At 42.7% G+C, this 18239-nt stretch overlaps 1 protein-coding gene across 12 annotated transcripts in view; it reads left to right on the top strand.

Annotated features, from left to right (window-relative positions):
- The first annotated feature begins 957 nt into the window (after positions 1 to 957).
- Positions 958 to 18239, top strand: part of CLIP1 (CAP-Gly domain containing linker protein 1) — a 59437-nt gene continuing 42155 nt past the window's right edge. For all 12 annotated transcript variants that reach the window (XM_033075902.2, XM_033075906.2, XM_033075905.2 and 9 more), the window contains exons 1-3: positions 958 to 1054; positions 11923 to 12118; positions 12572 to 13137. In XM_033075902.2, the coding sequence (XP_032931793.1) occupies positions 12025 to 12118; positions 12572 to 13137 (660 nt within the window). In that variant the 5' untranslated portion in view covers positions 958 to 1054; positions 11923 to 12024. The remainder of the gene's footprint in view (positions 1055 to 11922; positions 12119 to 12571; positions 13138 to 18239) is intronic.

Below are 18239 nucleotides of genomic sequence, written 5' to 3'. Positions count from 1 at the left end.
CGAAGCTTTTATCAAATTTTGCAAGGAGAAAGTGGGGTGGCTGTACATGGATTCAAATATCTGTTTCACCATATAATGGCCATGGCAAGAGATTTTGTTTAACGTTTAGGAAGTGAAATTCCAACAAACATTGGTAAATGCTGATGTAGTTGAAACCTATTCTTTGGGGAGTGCATCACACCATTTTGTGTTTTACCATGCTGGATTAATGCCAAAGAACGAAGCCAAAATGAAACACAAATTGCAATCAGTCCCCAGCAATGGAACTGCTTTCTCATCACCCTTTTGTTCGAATGGCATCATGCAGAAACCGAACAAGCTCTGAGGCTGCAAACTGAGGTTTGCTTTGTGAGGAATTCAGCAGTGCTGGGCCAGCTCTGTCTGGGTTCTCTGCCTGTTTATAAGAGGGGAAGAAGTGGAGCAGAGGTGTTTGATTCAGCCTTAAAAATCGGTATTAAATTTTTGATGATGGCATTGGAGCTGCCGCTGCAGCTGTTTAAACTTTAGCAGTGGGATAACGCCAGCTTCCAATGTGTTGCTTCACAAACACAATGAAAATAAAAATATTCAACACTTTGAGATGATAAATTTCTGCATGATAAATTTCCGGGCATCAGGACAAAAGGAAAATGGAGCGAAGCAGCAGACAGTGAAGTTATTCACCCACTAGAGCGATGTGCTTCACACCTCCCCGTCTGTGCCCACCCTCTCCCCCTCCCACCCAGCCGGGCTGTGCCGCAGCGGCGGCCCCGGGACCACCGCGCTCACCCCGAGCCGGGGCACGGCCGCTCCCTCCCCGGAGCCGGAGGCACGAACAAAGCGGGGGGCGGACAAAGAGAGAGGAGGGGGCGCGGGGAGCTCGGGGGCACCGCCGGTGCTGCCGCTGGTGCTGCCGCTGGTGCAGTCCCCGCCCCGGCGGGCGCAGACGTTGTGCCCGCCCCGCTCCGCCTCCTGCCAGCCGGGGCGGCGCCGCTGCAGAGGGGAGCGGGAGCAGGAACGGGAGCGGGAGCAGCGGCCGGAGGAGGCGGCGGGAGCTGCGCTGGCGCCGGGGCCGGTGAGACGGCGGAGCCGGGGGGGAACCGCCCTGGGGAGCGCGTGGAGCCACGGCAGCGCCTGAGGGCGAGCGGAGCCGCGGCCGCCGCCTCCCGCCTCGGGGCCTCCGCGCTTCCCGTCCGGGCGCCGCGCTGGGCGGGTCTGAGGGCGCGGGGGTCGGCGCCGAGGAGCCGTGAGGGGAGCGCGGGGCCGTGAGGGCCGGCGGCGGGCAGGGCCCCGGCGCTCAGGGCTGTTAGCGGCCGCCACACGTGCTGGGCTCCGGCGGGGGCCCGGCCGAGCCCCGGCGGGACGGGGCGCTGCGGACGTGGGGCCGGAGCGGAGCAGCAGCAGCGAGGCGGCCTCGTCTCGTTCAGCCCCGGGGTGCTGGTCCGGAGCGGGGACGCCGAGGTTGGTTCGCAGCCTCTGCTCGGGTCTCGCTGTGGGAAGCTGCGGCGCTGTGCTGGGTTAGTGGTGGCTTGAGCGGTTGGTTCTGAGGGAAGAGGTGTGGATATTCCTTATATTCCTTGGTGAGTGCTGACCTGCAATTCCCAGCATCCTGCATTTACATACGGATATTTTACTAATAATCTACCTTGGCATTTCTGTATTTTTTTTTAATGGGCGGCCCCCATCCTCGCGTTGTTATAAAAGCTGCTGTTTCCAGGTGAGCTGCTCTGGCATCCCCTCAGGTGGCTCAGCAGAGTTTGCTGCCATGTTCTAGGCAGGGTCAGAGCTGCGGGATTCCCAGGCACGGGCGCTGCTCCAGGCCCCTCCTGCTCCCGCTATGGAGCTGAACCTCGGGCGATGCACTGCTCCCTTTTCTGTGCCATAGCTGTCATGGGGCACAAGGTAATTGCTGCTGTTACTCACAGGGTAATGTGGCTCCTGCTGCATAAAAAAATCAGGAGTTACTTTTCCCTTTCATCTCGGTTCTGATTCCGTGCTTTAAATAATTTTTCAAAATAGAAACAAACAAGCCAACACTAAAGAAATTTTCCAGAATAGAGCATGGGCAGGAAAATGTACTCTGTGATTGTATATGTTGATGATTAAAAATATGACTGTGAAATGAGGACTTGATCCTCCCCACCCCTTCTTTTACCCACTGTGCTGAACGGGCAGGGTTTTATAGAAGTTCACAGGTTGCTTTGAGATCTTTGAGCAGAAGGATTTTGAAACATGTGACACTTGTGTTGACACGTAGGAAGAAGAAAGAAAAAGAGGTACAAAAGAGGAAATGCCTTGATGCCGGCTGCTTTGCAAAGTATTTTATTGAAAGAACAGAAATATGCATTCTGAATGCAATGTAAATTTGAAAGTAGCAACGGCAGAGTGGTTTTCCTGAAGTGTGTCCGTGTGCACCTGCTGCAAGAGTAGGAAGATTGCAAAGTAGATACTGTGAAGGAAAAGTAAACACCTCCCCTCCACCCACAGCAGCATTTCTTATTCTGAGGATAGTTTAACTGTCATGCTGAGGATTGTTAGTTCTTGCTGTAAAATGCCAAGATTTCAGGGTTCTCTTCCTGCCCAGTCCTTCTGTATGTGCTGGGAGCTTTTCTGTCTGTGCTACAGTGCACTAAATATTTCTGTGTACTGAAGGGAGAGGCATGAGTTGTCTGAAGCAGAAAGCTTTGGAAATGTGACCTTAAATGTCTGTATCTTTAGGGATCAAAAGGGAGATTTTATTTGGCAAAAAAGAGTTTTACACAATTTGTATGGTTTCCCTTAAAGAGAAGATCTCAGCTTTCTAGGCAGGGCAGAGCACCAGCTGTGTCCTATGCTCATTGCAGATGTATTCTGTAGGGAATAGCAGCCTCTTTCCTCGTGTGCTTACACTGTAGGAAGGAGCAGTGCTCTCTCTGCTGATTGCTACAACTTCCTAGAGCTCCTGAAGATTTCCTGTCTGCCTTTCAGGTTGTATCTGTTTGCCATCTTCTGACTGTGGATACCCAAGACAGCTTTTATTTACTCAGCTTGGGCAGATTGCATAATTCCTTCAGCGTTCCTCCCTTTATCCTTTTAGCCCTGTTAAAGTTTTTCTTGGGAGGGACTGAGAATATATCAAAATAGATCCTCCTTAAAAAGAAATAGAGAGCTCTGCCTTGCCAATATGATTTTTCAGAGCTGCTTTTCTTTCTCTTTCTAAAACACTGGGGTCAAATGTCAGCTCCGTATGTTGAATGCGAGTTTTCTAATGTTTGAACATGACAGCCATGAATGAATGCAGCTCTTGTTTAATCCTTTGGCATTCCTTAGGGACTACTGGCTCTGCTGGCACATATAAAGAGTAACTCACTGGAATCCTTATTGGAGCAGCATGTTTGGAAATGCCTCAGATGGATGGTGTTTTGTTATTTCATGAAAGGCAATTATATACTGCATTAGCTGTAATCTCAGCTGCCCTCAGCCCCATGCCAGTTCCTGCTGGAGCAACCATTTCTTTGGTGTTGAGCAGCAGAACTCTGTCAGCAGAGTTAAATCCCTGGTGATTTAAACACCTCCTGCTTGTGCAGGTGTCTGTCCTCCACGTTTTGTTTTTGCAGAGTGAAGCTGCACTCTTGACTGACCCTTAGAAATACCCACAAATCTGGTGCTGGCTCCTGGCCCCCAGAAGGCTGTGAAGGGTTCAGGAGATGTAGCTAAGGACAGGCTTTACAAGTTTGTGCTTTAACACCCATCTAAGTTTTTCTACTTGAAACATCTCAGTAATTATTTGTAAAAATTAATGAGAATAGTACTATACATTCTTCTAATTTATAAGACACATCTTCACTGTTTCCAGAAGAACCACCATTAAAACCTATTTATTTCCCCTCATCTTTATAATCTGTCTGTATTTTTATCTTATTATGAGGGGAAATTGCAAGGCAGAGAGAGAAACTCAATATTGTACAGAATCAGCTTATTTGACACTCTCATTCTGCTGCTTGGCAGCAGCATCCACTCAATCACAGCAATATTTATCTAAGTTCTGAATTTGTACTTGTCCTGAGCTCTCTGCCAGCCGTGCAGCACTCATGGTGCTAATTTCAAAGGCTGAGAACACAGCTAAAAAGAGACAGCTGACTTGATGTTTTCACCCAGTGTGAAACAGTTACAGTTTCACCCAAGTCTATCAAAATTAAATCCTTACTATAAAAAGCAGCATCTTTGTTTCAGCTGCTTTGGTTGTTAATTGTATTAGGGAGAAGCCTTTGTGCCTGTAAATGCTTGGGGGTTTGAGGCTGACAGGAGATGTTTTCTTTCTCAAAGTTTAAATAGTAGGTCCTAAATAACTCAAGACTCTGCTTTTCCAAAGTCATCATTTTATCCTGACTGATTGCACTTACTGGGATGGCTGAAGTGAATTATCATCAACAGAAGTCAGTGTGGACAGCCAAACAAATTGTTCTTTTTCTTGTTGAAATGGAGATCTTTGAGGAAAGACAAGAATTTCCTGGGAAAAATATAGGAAAATTAGTGATGATAATGGGTTTTACCAGAAGAGGTGGCAATTATTTACTTAGTTGGAAACTTTCTCTGCTCCTCAATCCTTGACTCTTTCTGTAGGGAATGATGTGCTGAGGAGGGAGGATCATGTGGTTTCTGATCTTTTAATAGACTAGAGCAGCAATGTTTTCATAATCTGTGTGCACAGTGGCAACTTGAAGTGCTAGTTTGCATCATATTAACAATTAGCAGCTCTTCCTGATTAATTAAAGATAGGCAGAATCTTTTTAAGAGGACTGATCAGGCTGTGTTTGAAATAGCAATAGATTTTGAAAAAATTACTCACAAATTGCTGGCCCAAAATAGTTTTTTAGACATCCTCTCATTTGTGCTTCATATTCAACAGTCTCAGTGTTTCTTTACTGAGGATCCTGAGGCATTTAGGAATCTGAATGAGCATAGCAAGTTCTAGAATGATGAAATGGGGTGACTTAAAATGTCCTTGATGCAGAATTAAAATCCATAAGCAGAGCTGAAGCTCTGATGAATTGCCTTCCTCATAGCAGTGCTGTAATATCTGACTGATGGTTTCAGCTCCTAAGCCTCTTACTATCTTTGATCTGATTCATCTTCTTCTTAGTGCAGTTTCTGACTTAGAGGAATTCCCCCCACCTTTTCCCTTTCCTTGATTCTGTTTATACAATATCCTGCACTTCCCAAGACAGAAAAACATCCTTGTGTCTTATTTAGCAACTTAGCAATTGGTTAATATCAATTTTCAGTGGATTTGGGTCTGATGATGGTTGCCTTCCTAACTGTATTAAGTTCAAATTTTATATTATCTCCAAACAAACTGATAACCTGCTGCTCTCAAATGTATTGATGGCAAATTTGCTTCAGAAGTCTGTTATTCTAAAGGGAGAAACTCAAAACTCTTTAAACACAAGTCTCCTTCTTCCTGGTTCACCTGCTTCTGTGAAACTTGTAAGAATAGGATTTTTTTTAAGAGATGTCCTGCCTTTTGTTTTATTTAGTTGAAATTACCCAGCAGGTCAAAATCAAAGGAGAAATACAGATTTGTGTGCAGGCCTTGCTGTTGTTGAAAGATGATCTAAAAGTCTTTGGTTCTGAATACCCTGGGATGTGTGAACTCATGTGGAGAACAGTTCCAGTCATCTCTGTGGTACAGAAACACAACTTCTGCTATTGATTTCAGTCAGGAAATAAATCTGAAGTTGCTGGTTGAGCTGTGCTGTGGGGCTTTGGGGTTCCCAAATATCCTTCCTCAGCCCCTCTCAGTGTACAAGACAGAGGGAGCATCTTTGAGATCTCAGGGAAACAGGGATTTGCTCTTTGGAGTGAAAAAGGCAGGAGCTATTTCTGGGGCTGTCCTTAGCCCTGGGTGCAGTGGTTCCATGGTGGGATGAGTGATGACAAGGCAGAGTGTTTGTGTTACAGCCTGGGACTGCTCCAGACATCCCTGCCTGCTCCTGCCTCACAAACACACTCTGCTTGCCTCACACTGAGGGGTGTCTCTCTAAACCAGTGCCCTGGAAAACACAACTGGAAGGTTTTTCAGGCCCTCTGCCACTGATAGCACAGCTCTGTTTCAGTTTCTGTTGGTTTTTGTCACTCTTTGTTTCAGGTTGAGTTCTTCACATCAGGGCCACTGTCAGAGGAGCTGTGTCATCCCAGTGGGCAAACTTCCCAAATTCCTGCAGCCTTTGGGCTCGTGTTATTATGGCAGCAAAAGCAAACTGTGTTTGGGTTAGACTAAAGCCCTGCTAAAACTTGCATGCAGCAGTAATTTCCTGGAGTTATCCTGGTAGCTACAGTGAAGGCACTGCAGAAAAGCAGGAATTGCTTTTGTTCTGTTCATTTAATAGTTATGCCTGGTTAAATTAAGTAGAGATGCACTTCCAAGAGTCTATCCCTAGTAAAATTCATATTTATGTTAAACAGAATATAAGAAATGTGGCTTTGAGGTTCCTGCAGGATAAGTGTTTGCCTTTGTGAAGGGTTTACTCTGGAATTCCTGTCATGGTTGTGTTGGCTTGGGCTGGACAGCAGAATGTCATCAGGATCCTGTGTAAATTATGAGACCTTCTTGTTTATTTTCTTACAAAATTTTTATTTCCTGTTCCAGTACCTGCAAACAACAGATCAGAAAGGTCTGAATTTCTTTTGTTATTTTCTACCTGATCAGTTAAGTTATAAATGCAATTTTTTTTTCCTACCTTTAAAGGAGAGGTACAAACCATTGGTTTGAAGGGCAGGTACCAGCCCTCATGTTCTGATTTTGGCACTAAGCAGAGCACAGTAACCCAAATAAATATGTTTTCTTGGCACTTGGCCTAACAAACATTGAAGTAAATAATGTCTTTTCTTCTAGTAGTGATGTGTCTGAAGGCTATATTCAGATCATAACATTACTTGACTAATTGACACAAAAATCAATGGCTTTTGGAAGAGAAAATGAAACTGAAGCCATGTTTTTAAATGCTCCCTTTCTCTAATTGCTGTGTGTTGAATGAGTAATCAAATATTGACTTCCAAATGCCAACTCCTTTTGTACTGAAATCTTAAATTCTCAATTCTGTTTGTTTGCTGTTTGATATATAAATTCTTTCTTAAATTACATTCATTTCAGTGTGACTGATACCTGAAGATGCCTCTGATTGCACAGTGTGATCCCTGAGCAGTGCAGTAAATCCCAGAGGAATGCTCAGATGCTCAGTTTGCTTTAACAGTGGCCTCTGCAGAGGGTTTTACCTCAGCCCCACCTCATTTGCTGTTTGTGCCTCTCTTTGTTAACAAATGCCTACGGTGCTTTCTGTGTGCTTCACTCTGAACTTGCTGCCCATTCAATAAATGCATCAGAGCTGACAAAACCCAGGGAATTTGCAGCAAGGCAGGAGTGTGAGGGTCACAGAGTTGTTCATTTGCCTTTTCACTGTCTGGCTTCGGTGGATCGATACAGAGAGACCTGGATGTGAGTTTATGGCTCCAGAATAGTTGTGTTTGAGTAGTGAGTGGCCAGGAAAACCAAGAGAAGCTCCGTGAAGTGAGTCCATGAGGGCTTCCAAATCCATCCTTCTGGTTTAGCAACTTGTAATTGTACAGGGCTGGCTTTGAAGGTGAGTGAGACATTCACAATGGATATTCTGTGCTCTGGAATATTTAGTTGTAAATCTAATCCATTGCTTGCACAATGATTATTCAGAAATTTCTCCAACAGACCCAGAATTCAGCAGAGGGGGAGTCAGGATTAGGAAAATTTCTGTTCCAGGATTCATCCTGTGCCCCCTTCATCCAGAATTGTTCCTGTAAGGATTCTGGTGGGCATGTCCCAGTCTGGTGGGTTGTGCACCTGCTGTGCATGAATTACTCCCCTCAGAACTTTCCAGAAGTTTGGCTCTGATCTGGCTCATTCTTGCACACAAAGAAATATTCTCCAAGAGGCAGCAAGCAGCTAAGAGCAGTGCAAAGAGAAGGTGTTGATTTTGTTCAAAGCCAAAATGGAGTTGTATTTTTAAATCAGGTGTGGATTTCAAAAGCTTATAAATTCAACTAAAAGCATTAAGTGCTTTAGTAAATATATATACTCATTTTTACAGGAGTGTAATAACAGCCCAGGAGAGTGCAAATACAACTTTTGGAGCTGTAGGGATTAGATCTGAATCACAGAGAACATGTTTATGTGCTTTACTTTTAAGACTGCAATAATTTTAGGAGTTGTGTTCATGAGTGTGTAGGGTCAGAGCTCTTGGAATAACTCATGGGCTGGAGGGGAAATCTTTCAAGGGTCAAAATTCCAAGTTACTTTCTCTAAACTCCAGATATTTGAGGAATGATTCATTAGTTCCTTCAAGCTTGGCAGCAGCAGTTGGACAAGAATGAAACAGGTATTTAAGAAATGCTGTTCAGGCAGAGATTTCAAACTGTGCTTCTTGTGCTGAGTTTGTTTTTCTCTCAGGAAGGTGAAGTTACTGCATTATGGTGGTCTTTGGAATATATTTTCCATTTAACTTTTCTACAGAAGGATTTTCTGATTTATTTTGGTCATTTTACCTTTTCTTCATGCTATGGGAATTTGTTTTCTAGGTGTTGTTACTGACTGCCACAGGGGTTGCATGTGATGGTCCCTGTGAGATTTTTCAGCAGTTTTCTGTTCTACAAACTCCTTTTACAATATTTACTCTCTAGCTTGCAGTGGGACTGTTTATTTGTGTTTTGCAAAGCACCTCTGTGCTCAGCACAATTAACAAATCAAGTGGTCTCTTTTTGAGCTTGGAAATGCATTGGCATTGCAAGGCATTTTCCAGCAGTATTTAGTCTATTAATGGTGTTAACTAAGTTAAACATTAATCTTTTTAATTCCAAGTGTTTTGAAGAACTAGGAAAAGCTGGACTTAATTATCCTAGAGGTCTTTTCCAACCTAAGCTATGCTGTGGTTCCACTGGTACTCCTAAATTCTTGTCATGACTACAGGGTTAAGTAGAGTGAGCTGAGTTTTCTCCCTGTGTTCTTATTTTATTTAGTTCTTTTTGGAATACTGTTTGTTGAAAATGGTCTTGAAAGGAACTTTGGACAGCTGCTTTCTTTTAATTATAGGAATTCCTTTTTTGACAGTTGGAAAATATTCTGCTTTTGTAATTTTGTAATTATGTGGCTACATTTTATTTATTTTTAATATCAGCCTGCCAACAAAATTCATATCATTATCACATAGCACATTAGTAGGATTTATTTACTTAAAACAATGGTTCCCAACTTTTTGCTTGATCCATGCAATACTTAGAGGCCTTCAGAAGGTAAATAAGAATAATGTGATCATTAATCAGTTAAAATTCATATTGTGTGTAGTCCAGTAATAGCACAAGTGCAAAGCCTGTGCTTAAAATCTCTTTTTATGCTCAGTTTTGTTACTGGTAGAACACTTCAGTGGAATTTATTATCACAGACTTTCTGGACCTTTCCTTAGGTTCCTGACAGGATATTTTGGGACACAGTCATATTTTTGTCTGTTGGTTATAAGGATCCTTTCTCAGGAGAGCTGAGACAGATTCCAGGGAGGAGAGAACAAATTGAGACAAGCAGTGAGCTGCTGTGTTTGATGAGAACTGAAATGAGATCATTGACATCTGGAGCCTGTTAGGATACGTTGGAGTGTGTAATGCTGAAAATCAGCTGATGCAAATTTCTGTGTTTAATGAGCTCCATTAGGCAATGCTGCTCCAAAGCTCTGTCCCTGAGACCAAAAGTTGCATTTGAACTCTTTCAGTGAGGCAGTCATTTATCCACAGGTGTTGCCTATAATCTTAGTTTTTATTTTGTCTGAATTAAGTACAATTTCAGTAACTCTGAAACCAGGACATGAGGGGTTCTGTTATGGCCTAGTTGAGAAAAGCAAATGACACAGCAAATATATAACCCATGACTGTGGAGAGCAAGATTAAACTCTGAATGAGTACCCTGAGCCAAGAAATGCAGTGGTAGAACATTCTAACTTTCTGTTGAGCAGAGGCTTGTTAACCATCTATTAATAAATAATTAACTGCAACTGGCAAAGTCTGATTTGGGTGGTCATGTAGTGTGTGCTTTCTCTTGCTGTGTCTGTCCTTGCACAATGCAGTTGTGGTGGTGCTGGAATGATCTTTGGGGGCCAAAAAAGAGGTGAGGTGTGGAAAAGAATGGCAGAGTGTGGGGAGCAGTTCCAGCTTCCAGGCTTCAGGAGAAACCTTCCTTGAGGACAACTCCCCTTGGCCCAAATTTCCATCAGTTTGGTCTTTGGTACTGACTGTGAACTAAAAAGAACTGACCATGATGTTTCTCCTGTTTCTGTATTTACACCAAACACTTCTTTATCTTGAACAGTTTTTCTGTTTCATGCATTTTGATGGGTTGAGGAAAGTAGAGGAGGTGAGCATGGGGGGTCTGGAGTTGGAGAGGAAGGAAAAGGGCTGCAGCCTGAGGAGGGGAGCACATTTGTGAGAGAGAAGGCTTTTCATGCTCTTGGTGCAGTTTTAGAAGATTTCTAGAAGGAAGGATAAGGAAATATGCAGTCATAACTCTGCAGGCAGGTGGGTGACAAACTTCTGGCATCACTAGAAAAAAAAAGGTTCAGAAATCTTCCCAGCACTTCAGGGAGCAGAACTTACATTGTAGACAAACACAATTACAACCAAGGTGGTTATTCATGCTTTTTAAAGTATAATATATTTTCTAAAGGCCTTGAATTTGGCATGGCAGGTCTTGAAATACCATAAGGAATGTTTCACTTTGGTGTTTATGTTCACAAAACAGTGAATTGATTTTTAGGGACGCCGATTAATAATTCATAACACAGGAGGGATAAATCTTAGACTGGTACCATGGTTTATTCTCCTTAGTTCCCCTTGCTGCAGGTTTGTTTTACCTTTAACTGGGTGCTGAGCTGCCCAGCTTTCTGTCCTGACAGGTGCCAGAGTGCTGAGTAGAGGGCAGGACCGGGAGCTGCTTTGTAGTTCTTGTCTGACGTGTTCTGAGCAAACACTTGAGCAAGCACTGCGTGCCCGTTTCCTTTCCCCTTCAGGTTTTTGTTTAGGTGTGTGCTGCTGCTGTTTGAGTGGTGTAGCTGTTCTGGCAGTGCCTCATGTAAAAGTCAGCACAAAGCCAAGCTGTGTTCACACAGAATAGTTTATTCCTTTGAAGAGGGGGGAGAGCAGTCGCCTTCAAGTTCGGCTTTGAATTCGCATTCGAGGTAAAAAAATGTGGATTTTTCATTAGAGATGAAAAAGCTTTTCTGAAGCTTTTGGGATCAGAAAGAAGATGCCTCCTGTGGCAAAACAGCTCCCTGAAAAGCTTTGAGCTGGCTTCCAAGTTCTGTCCTAGCAACGTTGGGAGGAGTCCCTCCTCTTAGCTGGGGCACTGGTGGGGACTGCGAGCCAGCGTATCTTGTGATCTGAGGTCACCAGGAGCTGAGGTGGCTCTTTGCTTTTCACTTGTCATCATGTAACTTTAAAACAATTTAAACTTTTCAGTTCCAATCTCTTAGAAACTTCTTTTATCCTGAAATTCCTGGCTGTCTTGATTTCTCTTGCTGTTATTTCTTTAGCCTTAAGTTGGTTTTGCTGGGCTGTTGCAACACTGGAAAAATGGGACTGAAAACAGTTGTGTGTGCACAGCAGTTAAATTTATGTGTAATGTTAGCTGTGCTGTTAAGGAATTTGTTTTTCTTTCTTAAAATAGCCTTTTAGTTTAAATCTCAAGATAAATAAAGCAGCATTCAGCAAAGTGAGTTCTTTTGATGATTTGGGTTTTAATAGGAAGTTCAAAAGATGGGAAGCTGGAAATGCTGCTGGTTGCTGCTGGAAGGCATTTTTTATAATGCATTTTGTACACAGATTGTGTATATACAGAAATCCTTTCTGCAGGAGTTAACACTGATCTTTGCTCATGTCTGATCTTTTTATATACAGGTTTATTCCAGAGTTGAAAAAGTTTGAACAATATATTTTCTCCATGTTTGGAAAAAGATAGTTGCTACAGAGGAGGAGGATAACCAGTGGTATTGCAAAAAGATGAGTATGTTAAAACCAAGTGGACTTAAAGCTCCTTCAAAGACCATCAAGCACGGGAGTACCTTGCTGAAAACACCTACACCTGTTGCTGTTGGTAAGGAATAGTTAAATATCTTAATTATCCCCTTATTCATCTTCTGATACAAAAATACCTTGAATGCTGTACTATACATTATTTTTACTCTTTACACCAATGTATTTTTGCTTGTATTTCTGATTTTTAAAAATTGCATGTAGAACTTACAAAACATCTAAAGATTGGAATTTTCCTCAGAGAAACCTTGTCATGATAAAAATGCTTTGGGAATTTTTGAAGTCAGACCCGTGATTTTTACAAGGTTTTTACCAAAACCTTCATTAAATGCATTCAGTGTCTCTGTCCTTAGATTTTGAATTATTTTTTCCAGAGATTACAGCGTTTGCACAGGAAAATTAGGAGTTGTGATCTCCTAATTAGGGACATTATTACATTGAAACAGAGTAATGATGCTCTTTGGAATATTAGTGTATTTAATTCCCATTGTTTCTCATTGTGCTTTGCTTCCAGCTCCAGCAGAAAAAGCAGCTCCCAGTGAGAAGAGCTCAAGCACAGCCCCTGCAGACGCACACGAGGAGTTTGTGGATGATTTCAGAGTCGGGGAGCGCGTTTGGGTCAATGGAAACAAGCCCGGCTTCATCCAGTTCCTGGGGGAGACGCAGTTCGCCCCGGGGCAGTGGGCAGGGATTGTGCTGGATGAGCCCATCGGCAAGAACGACGGCTCCGTGGCTGGAGTTCGCTATTTCCAGTGTGAACCCCTGAGGGGAATATTCACAAGGCCGTCCAAACTGACCAGGAAAGTGGTGACAGAGGACGAGGCCAACGGTACCCAGACAGCTCACGCCTCCAGAGCCACGTCCCCAACCTCCACATCAGCTGCCAGTGTAGTGTCCTCCAGTGCTGCACTCCCCCCTTCAGGAATCCCCCAGAAAAGCCCCCTTGCTGCTAAGGAACATGCAACTCCTTCTCAGATTAGCAATCTTTCCAAAACTGCCAGTGAATCTATATCAAACCTGTCGGAAGCTGGATCGCTAAAGAAAGGAGAGAGGGAGCTCAAGATTGGAGATCGAGTGCTGGTAAGATTTCCCTGTCTGCTTTTGATTGATTAATTGAAACTTCTGCTAATATTCAAAACTTTTCTGCTGTTTCCTTGGTAGGATAATGTAAATTTGTGCTCTGGCTTTTTTTGTTTAGTGTCTTCTGTAAACAAGCTCTTTGCATGCTGTGGGAATCTTGGCAGTACCAAGATAAAATGGTTATTTTGGCAGGTTTTAATCTATTATGTTTTGCCACTGTTTAAAACACAACATTGTGTTTAACAACATATTTGTAGCTTATCTCTCTGCCTCTTCAAGAGCTCCAGTGGTGCTAAATAAAAACCAAGCCTGTGAGATTTCCATGCAGCTCTCCTGCCCTGTCCAGGGCTGTGTCTTTAGAAAGCAAAGAGTTCAATAATTGATTGTTCCTGAGTGGTGATGGGCAGGGACAGGAGCAGTCACATAATCCACTGATCAGCCAGGAATTACGTGTGCTCTTGGGGATGTGCCACATTTCTTGGCAGCCCTTCCTGAATGCAGGCCCCTAAATGCTTCTGCCAGTGTATCATCTCACCTTTTTAAAAGGGAGCTGCTCTGTTAGTTTTAACATTTAAAAAAATAATTATCAGGAAACTGGTTGTGTATGTTACATTCTTAATTTAAAGACACTTGTGTAGCCTTCATATATAACTGGAATGATCTTTGTGTGCTCACCAGATCTATGATCACTGTATCAGAGACCTGATTTTAGGTTTGATTTACTCCAGTGAATCATTAAGCTGAAGATTTGTCTTGTTCTTATTTTGATACAATATTTTCTTATTTATGATATAGTTTTAGAATTTCCATTTGGCAGGTGTGAGTATTCTGGCACAGAAACATTTCTGTGGTTACTGTAAGGACATTAAATAGAAAAAAAAATCCCCTGGATTATATTGTTTGTCTTGCATTGCTCCACCAGATAATAATTCTGCAGTGAAGGTGGATTGATATTTTAATTAAGTTTATTGTGTTTTTGAAGGAAGAATTTGCCTCCTCTTTCTGTTTAAGAAGAGCTTAAAACACAGGGCCAAGTTGTAGAAGGAAGCAAAGGTGAAGTGAGGGCAGGGGTTGGCTGACAGCTGGATTTGGGCTGAGATGTGTTTTCTTGGAGTGCCAATGGAAACAAAGATTTGTGGTTTATCCCTGGCTATTTCTGTCAGACTGAGCCCTGTTGTCCTCCAGACACCATCAGGGCTTTAACCACTTGTTTGCCTTTTCCTCAAGGACCTTTGGGAGCCCTTCTGGGATGTCCCTTTTGGGTGGGAGAATTCTGTGCTGCTGTGAAGGCATTGCTCTGCCTTCCCTGGGTCTAATTAGTGCAGAAGCAGCATATCCTAAGTGCCACAGTTTGAGAATAATAATAAGGTCCCAAATTGTTAAGTAGGACAAGTTAAACTTAATATTTCATCCTCTGTACTACCTCTGTTTGCCATAAGTCTTCCTCATGAATCATCAAATTGTAGTTTGAGGTTTTGGGTGAATTCCTAGCACAGTATGGTGGTGATGCATAACTATAATTTCTATACCATTATAAAACACTCAGGAATGTGAATGTTGAAGGGGCAGGATCCTTGTTTACTCTTTTTTAATCCTTTTGGATCCCATGCTAATTATTTGTAGTATATCCCAGACTCTGTTGTCATGTGGTAATAATAATTCAGATGTAAATATCCTAAGTGGCCAGGTTAGTTCAGATAATCCTAAGCTTGGCTGAATAATTGATTCATCTGTTAATATTTTTTTCCCTGACACTGAACTGGAGAGTTGAGGTGTCACTGAGTAATTCTGGGAACTGTCCTCAGAGCCTCCAACAGCACCAATTGTTGGGAAAGGCTTGCCTGTCCTTGTGTCACTCTCAGCCATTCCTGCTCCATCAGAAGGACAAATCCACAAACCTGGCCTGCTCCACATCTCTTGGGTTTTATTTATGCTCACAGCAGTTCCTTTTCAGTGATGTGTTACACAAGAGGGTGAAAGGCTGGGTGGAAGTTGCCAGTCCCACCTCAGCACAGAATTCCCCCTCTAAGTGACAATGTGGTGTCACAGTGATGTGTTCCAGTCTGAGCACACCAGTGCAGGGCTGGAGGGGCTCAGTGCTGCAGCATCCATCAGTTCCTGCAGCTTGGACCAACTGCTGGGAGTATTTGGTGAAGGTTTTTTGGTGATTATGGACATGTGGGGAAAACAACTGCTGGGAATTACAGTGTGAGAACAGGGAGCCTCCAGCAGCAAAGAACTGCAGTTCAAAACAGTGAATTCATGATAGACAAAAGCTCATTTGGGAGTCCTGTTAAAACAGCTAATTGGAAAATGATGTCCTAAAGGGCAGATTCATAGATGGGTAAGGCACAGCCTGTCAGCCAAGATTACATTCCAGAATGGACATCAGATGGCCTCAACTTCATTGATCTTAGTGTGTGATCTCAGGGTGTGGAGTGTTACACTGAAGTATTTCAATCTGTTCATTTTTTGTCTCTTAACTTGGGTTCTAAAATGTCCTGCATGGGAATTACCTTGAGTGGATCAGTTAAATTACTTAAAGTTTTTTTTTTATTGGTGGTAAATGGCTGCTTTTGGATGATTTCAACAAAAAAGGCAAAAATCTTACAGCTCTTTTTGTGTTCCCAGTCTGGATTAGCAAGGAACAGGAGGCCATTCAGCCAGTGTTTGCTAACTCACATCTCAACTTTCTGTGTTACACAGATGCAAATTGGGCACAAGTTTGAGCCTGACATGTTGGGTTCAATTTCAGGCTTTCCCAGCAGCTCAGCTTGGTTGGAATTCTCCAGTTCCTGCAGAGATGTTAACACTGCTCCTCTCCAGGATCAGAAGCTGTCACTCCTCAGTTTGCTTCTGCATTGTCCCAGCAAACTGCTGCCCCAGTGGTGCTGGGGTGAGGTGGTTTCATTAAAGGCTGTTGGGAGCAGAGGAGTCTTGAGGAGGTGATTAAAGCTCCAGTGGATGGCCTGTACTGTTTTGTGTGGAGAGAAAAGATGCCTTAGGCTTTTCTTCTTATTCCTTTCATCTCTGGTGGTTTCACCAGCCTTTTGTACACTTTGTTAGAATTACCAAATGCTGCAGGGTCCCGTGTTAGAGCCCTCCCAAACTTCTGCAGGAAAATTGATATCTTCAAAATATAAAGGGTTAGTAAAAAAGGAACCTTCCAGTGAATATGTCCCTGATTTATTTGATTATGAAGACAGATACCCTGTGTGATCTTTCCTTAATTCAGATAACATTAGGAAGAACAGTGCTTACATGCAGATTTGGGACACTTACTCAGAGTTAGAGAAAAGAAATTCCAGAGAAGTAAAAGAAAAAATTTCTAGAGGGAAAAAAATAGAGGCAAATGCCAGAGAAAATAAATTCCAGTACAAAAACCAAGTAGAGCTGTGAGGTGATCACCTGTGTATTGTCAACCAGGCTTGCTCAGAGCATCTCATGTGAGGTTGTGCTGAACAGTGCTGTAGATACAGAGATAAAAAAAGGCAAAACAAGCAGCCTTGCTTTTTCAGGGGGCAGAAAACCCTCTTCTCCCAAAAGACCTTGGTTATTAAAAAGACATTGACATCAAAACAGACACTGCTTCAAGGTATTGGATATGTCAGTTGTGGGTGCCTGCAGAAAAATACAACAATCAGCTATAACCTTTCCTGGTTTTTCCCCTCAATTTGAAGAAGACATTTCCAGGCCATTAAATTGAGTTGTAAACATCAGAAAAATAACTCATGGTAGACATCAATGCCCTTAAGGGAAATAGAATAATTGTGGGAAAATTCCCATTGTCCTGTTGTCTTAGAAGTTCTCTTTCTTGAGATTCCAGAGGAGTCAAAGCAAATCAAAGTGAGTGAATACACAAGTATTCACTGAAATATTATAGCCCTAAATGGATGTTCTAGTGGAAAAGGACCTTTAGATTTCTGTAGTTTACTCCTCAAAGATGATTAATTGAAACAGCCCCCTGTGCTCTGCTGTCCTGGGAATCTCTGATGATGAATCTGTCTCCCTCAAATCCCAATATCTGAGCCATGTTCAGCAAGCTTGTGCTCAATTTTCCTTTCACTAACAAACCAACAATGTCTTGTGATAGATTTGGAAATGTTGAAAATACAGGTAGATGAGTTAGATATATCAAAGAATTGTGGTTTATTAGGTGTAATTCACTATTCAGCTTTTCATTTGGTACACTGATGTATCTTTTACTGAATAAAAATGGGGCTAAACCAAAGAAGACTTATTAATGCAAAGAGTAATTCAAACAGCCCTGTATTAGGCATCATTTCCATTCCTAACATATGATGTGTGTTCTGGAATCTGGATGTGATTTAAGAGTTAGAACATTAACTCTGGACAGCCTGATCCTGTTTTTGGGGATTCTGTAACACAGGAAAATTGATGTGGAAATCTGCACTTTCTCACTGCCCTCATCCAGCCTTTTTGGGGTTAATGACAGTGCCAGAGCTGCAGTTGATTTTTCTGCTGAAAATCAGGCTCCAGCTTCAGCATTTGAACCTGCTCTGAATAAGAATTCCTGTGCAAGAAGTGCCTTGCTCAGTGCTAAACCAGATGGGGAAAGAACAACAGAAAACCAATTCAGAAAACAAATTACTTTCAGGCTCAGCCAGTTTGGGTTTCCTGTTTGAGTTGTGGCCAGAGAACCTGTTTGCCCTGGTGCTGCACACTTAGGATTTCTTAAGAGCCCAATACAAAGTTGATTTGAAAAACAAACAAACAAACCCCCCTGAACTACCCAACCAAAACAAAGGCAACTTGTTAATAAAAGAGAGGAATCTTCTCTGTGTGACAACTGTTGGCTGTACCAAAAGTTGAAGCAGCTTTGACAGCATCAGCAGCTTTTCCCTGAAGGGACCAGATGCTGTATTTTAAAGAAATAAATAAAAATCTTATCAACCTAAGGGCCCTTAGCCTTCTCAAGGGATTAAAGTGCTTTCATTCATTTAACCAGTTACAGCTCCATCCCAGTCTGCCAAATCTGCTGCTCCTGGGGCTGAGCTGTAAAGCTGGAACTCTGTCCATATGTTCACAAAAAGATGCAAACTCAATTTCCAGGCATTGCTGATGTGGCCTTTTTTGCAAAG

The sequence above is a fragment of the Catharus ustulatus genome, chromosome 18, assembly GCF_009819885.2.
Source record: "Catharus ustulatus isolate bCatUst1 chromosome 18, bCatUst1.pri.v2, whole genome shotgun sequence".
NCBI classification, from domain to species: domain Eukaryota; kingdom Metazoa; phylum Chordata; class Aves; order Passeriformes; family Turdidae; genus Catharus; species Catharus ustulatus.
The sequence above is the reverse complement of the archived record's forward strand: the minus strand, read 5'-3'. Positions and strand labels throughout refer to the sequence as shown.